General features: G+C 34.8%; 1 protein-coding gene across 1 annotated transcript; it reads left to right on the top strand.

Moving 5' to 3' along the window:
* Nucleotides 1-1618: 1618 nt before the first annotated feature.
* Nucleotides 1619-2650, top strand: LOC133326759 (proteasome inhibitor PI31 subunit-like). Its single transcript, XM_061535368.1, has 4 exons — nt 1619-1769; nt 1825-2121; nt 2183-2340; nt 2408-2650. The coding sequence occupies exons 1-4, from the start codon at nt 1623-1625 to the stop codon at nt 2640-2642; spliced, it is 837 nt and encodes a 278-aa protein (XP_061391352.1). The 5' UTR covers nt 1619-1622; the 3' UTR covers nt 2643-2650.
* Nucleotides 2651-2869: the final 219 nt, after the last annotated feature.

Below are 2869 nucleotides of genomic sequence, written 5' to 3' on the forward strand. Positions count from 1 at the left end.
TGATTTGATGGAACAAGCTACCTTGAGAAAAAATTGTAATCAGTTGGTAGCTGTGCCCTACCTTGTTATAAAATATACCATGAGTATGGGTATAGACAAATTGCTTATGGTGTTTTTACCGGGTTAACCTACTTTATGAGGATTTATTTGACATCATGGTACAATTATAAAAGGTAACAGCAAATCCCAGCTGATTTGATTCCAACGTAATACTAGTGTCAATATGAATTTGACAAATTATGTTTTTAAAAATCACCCAACAGGAAAATTGGGAACGCATACAATTTGAAATTGTTCTTTATTAATGTGCTCCCGTATTCAATTTACTTAATCTGCCTACTGGGAAAGTTTGAGGAAGCAAATCTTTCTTGAAGGAATAACTCGCTATTCCCAGCATTGTCATATGTGTTACACATATATATGGCAATGGCTCAATTAAAGGAAAGGTGTGGAAGCGATAGAAATATAAATTTGATAAATTTTCATTCATGTTTTTCAATTTTTATTTTGAGGATTTGAAAATATTCCATTTTCAAAATAAACATAAATTGATGATAATTTGTTCGTTTGTTTACAGTTTTCTGTCAAATGAGTTGACACTAGTAGAACTTACAACAACAAATTTCCATGTGGTTGTTGTATCGTTTTTTTGTACAACAACACTTGCTGTTACCTTTTATTATTATACCATGATTTGACATATATACAAAGGAATTGACAATTGAAAACCACTGGGTTAATAATTTGTAATTGTTGCCTTTTAATCCTTTTCTTTGACTTGCAATTAAAATATTTGCTTCCAACAATGTGCTTCATTCAAACAGCTGATTTCCTTATGCTTCACATACGAAAATAGAGCGCGTCCTATTCGGGAAAACTACATATGTAATTGCATATCGTTTTGACACATTGAAATTTCCGTATGTTTCACATGACGAGTTCGATTTTCATATGTAAATAAAGTGACAGCACATATGTAAAATACATATCGTGTAAAAACACCATTACTTTTTGCTGGAAAAGTATATGAACAGAACAAACCGCTTGTCCTTGATATGTATAATTCAATGTATAGCGTTCGTGCACCTATCAAACTCGTGTTACCATTCAACATACACCCAATCTTCTTTAATTCACATCGTTGCTTATTTTAGGTCTTTTTAGTTCATTGCAAATAGGGATCAGTAGTTCAGTAATCTAAATATAATTTTTCTTATTTGCTAATATTCATATTCGTATTGGATTTATTTACTTAGAACTTTAGTAATTCACAGAAATTGTAGGTATATTAACTGTAAACTATAAACATTTCCCACTACTTTTAGATGAAGTTCAACTTTTTTATTTATGTCAATATTCGATTAAACACTTTCACGAAGTTCGACTTACAGATCCCTAATTGCAAATGTGAATTCCCCCGAAAAGAAAAATGCCAAAATTATCCGTACAAAAATAACAGCTGATAAAAAATCGCATATAAACAAAATAGCCGACTGATGAACGGCTGAAGTGGTCAAGGAATCATTCAAAAAAGAAAATAAAAAGGCATTGTGCTTGTGAAATTAAGACCAAAGAAAAAAATAAAAAGCTTTGATAGCAAGGGACTATCAACAAAAGCAATCATGTCGGCCACAGATTTTTATGGCTGGGACTTGTTATTCAAAACTATTGCAACCCAAATCAATAAAAAGGATGACTTGCTAATTGCACTGGTGCACTTTGTGCTGACCAAAAATTCACAGTTCCGCTGCATTGGTTTGGGCGACGATGTAAGTGAATGGAAAATAATTCCGATGAGTTGAAAATAATACTGGGTATTTTTAGAAAACCCTAACCGAAGAGGATGAAGAATCTGGTTCGGAACTCTTGCCGGACAATTGGAATGATGACGAGAAAAATTATGCATTGCGTTATGTACACAACAAACAATTGTATTTGCTGTTGGGTCTGCGTACTGAGGGTTCGTTGATAATTACTCTAATGGATGTCAAGTCGCACAAGGTATCCAATATTTGTCTAAATGCCGAAGAATTAGTTAAGGAACTGAAAGGAAGTTTAACAAAAATGATACCAACAGCATCACAGTTAACAGATCGTTATCGCAAGGAGTTATTGGAACCGGTAAGTTAGCGACATCCTAATATTCTCGGTGTTGGGAAAATAAAAGATTCTCTTTACTTAGGTATTTTTGGGTACCAGTCGTGAAGTGACTACCCAAACTGCAGCATCTACATCTAATCCAGATCATGACCCATTGCGTGTGGGCGAACCTCGTAGACCCTTTGGTGGCTCAGATCCTGATCCATTGCGCATTGGTGAACCCAGGCGGCCTTTTGGAGGGTATGTTACTTTATTGTACCCATATGAAATTCATTCTCTTAACATACATATTTTTTATATGTTTTAGCCCACCACCATTTGGTTTTCCCGAAGTTGGACGTGGCGACTTGGATCCCTTGGGTCGTGGTGGTCCCGGTAATCTATTCCCATTCCCCTCGAATCCTGAATTTCGCATTGGACCCAATAATGGACCACGTCCCCGTTTTGATCCATATGGACCACCAGAACGTGGTATAAGACCCAATCCAAATCCGGATCATTTCCCACCACCAGGAGGATTTGGTGGCGATTATTATATGTGAGAATTTTTGCGAAAGCGAAATGACAGCAAATGCATAGCATGAATCTTTTTTATGTGTGAACGAAATTAATATTATTTATAGCGGATAGTTTTGTAATCGAAAGAAACAATTATATATTTAACAAGAACTAAATATGGGGAAATTCAAAAGAAATGCGATTTGATTATGAATTAATTATGAGTTGATTTATGGTAAGTTAACAGGACTTCTATGACAATGAGTTCTTT

Source organism: Musca vetustissima, unplaced genomic scaffold (genome assembly GCF_032173495.1).
Source record: "Musca vetustissima isolate MV318-11 ecotype Yass unplaced genomic scaffold, APGP_CSIRO_Mvet_v1 utg24079, whole genome shotgun sequence".
Taxonomy (NCBI): Eukaryota; Metazoa; Arthropoda; class Insecta; order Diptera; family Muscidae; genus Musca; species Musca vetustissima.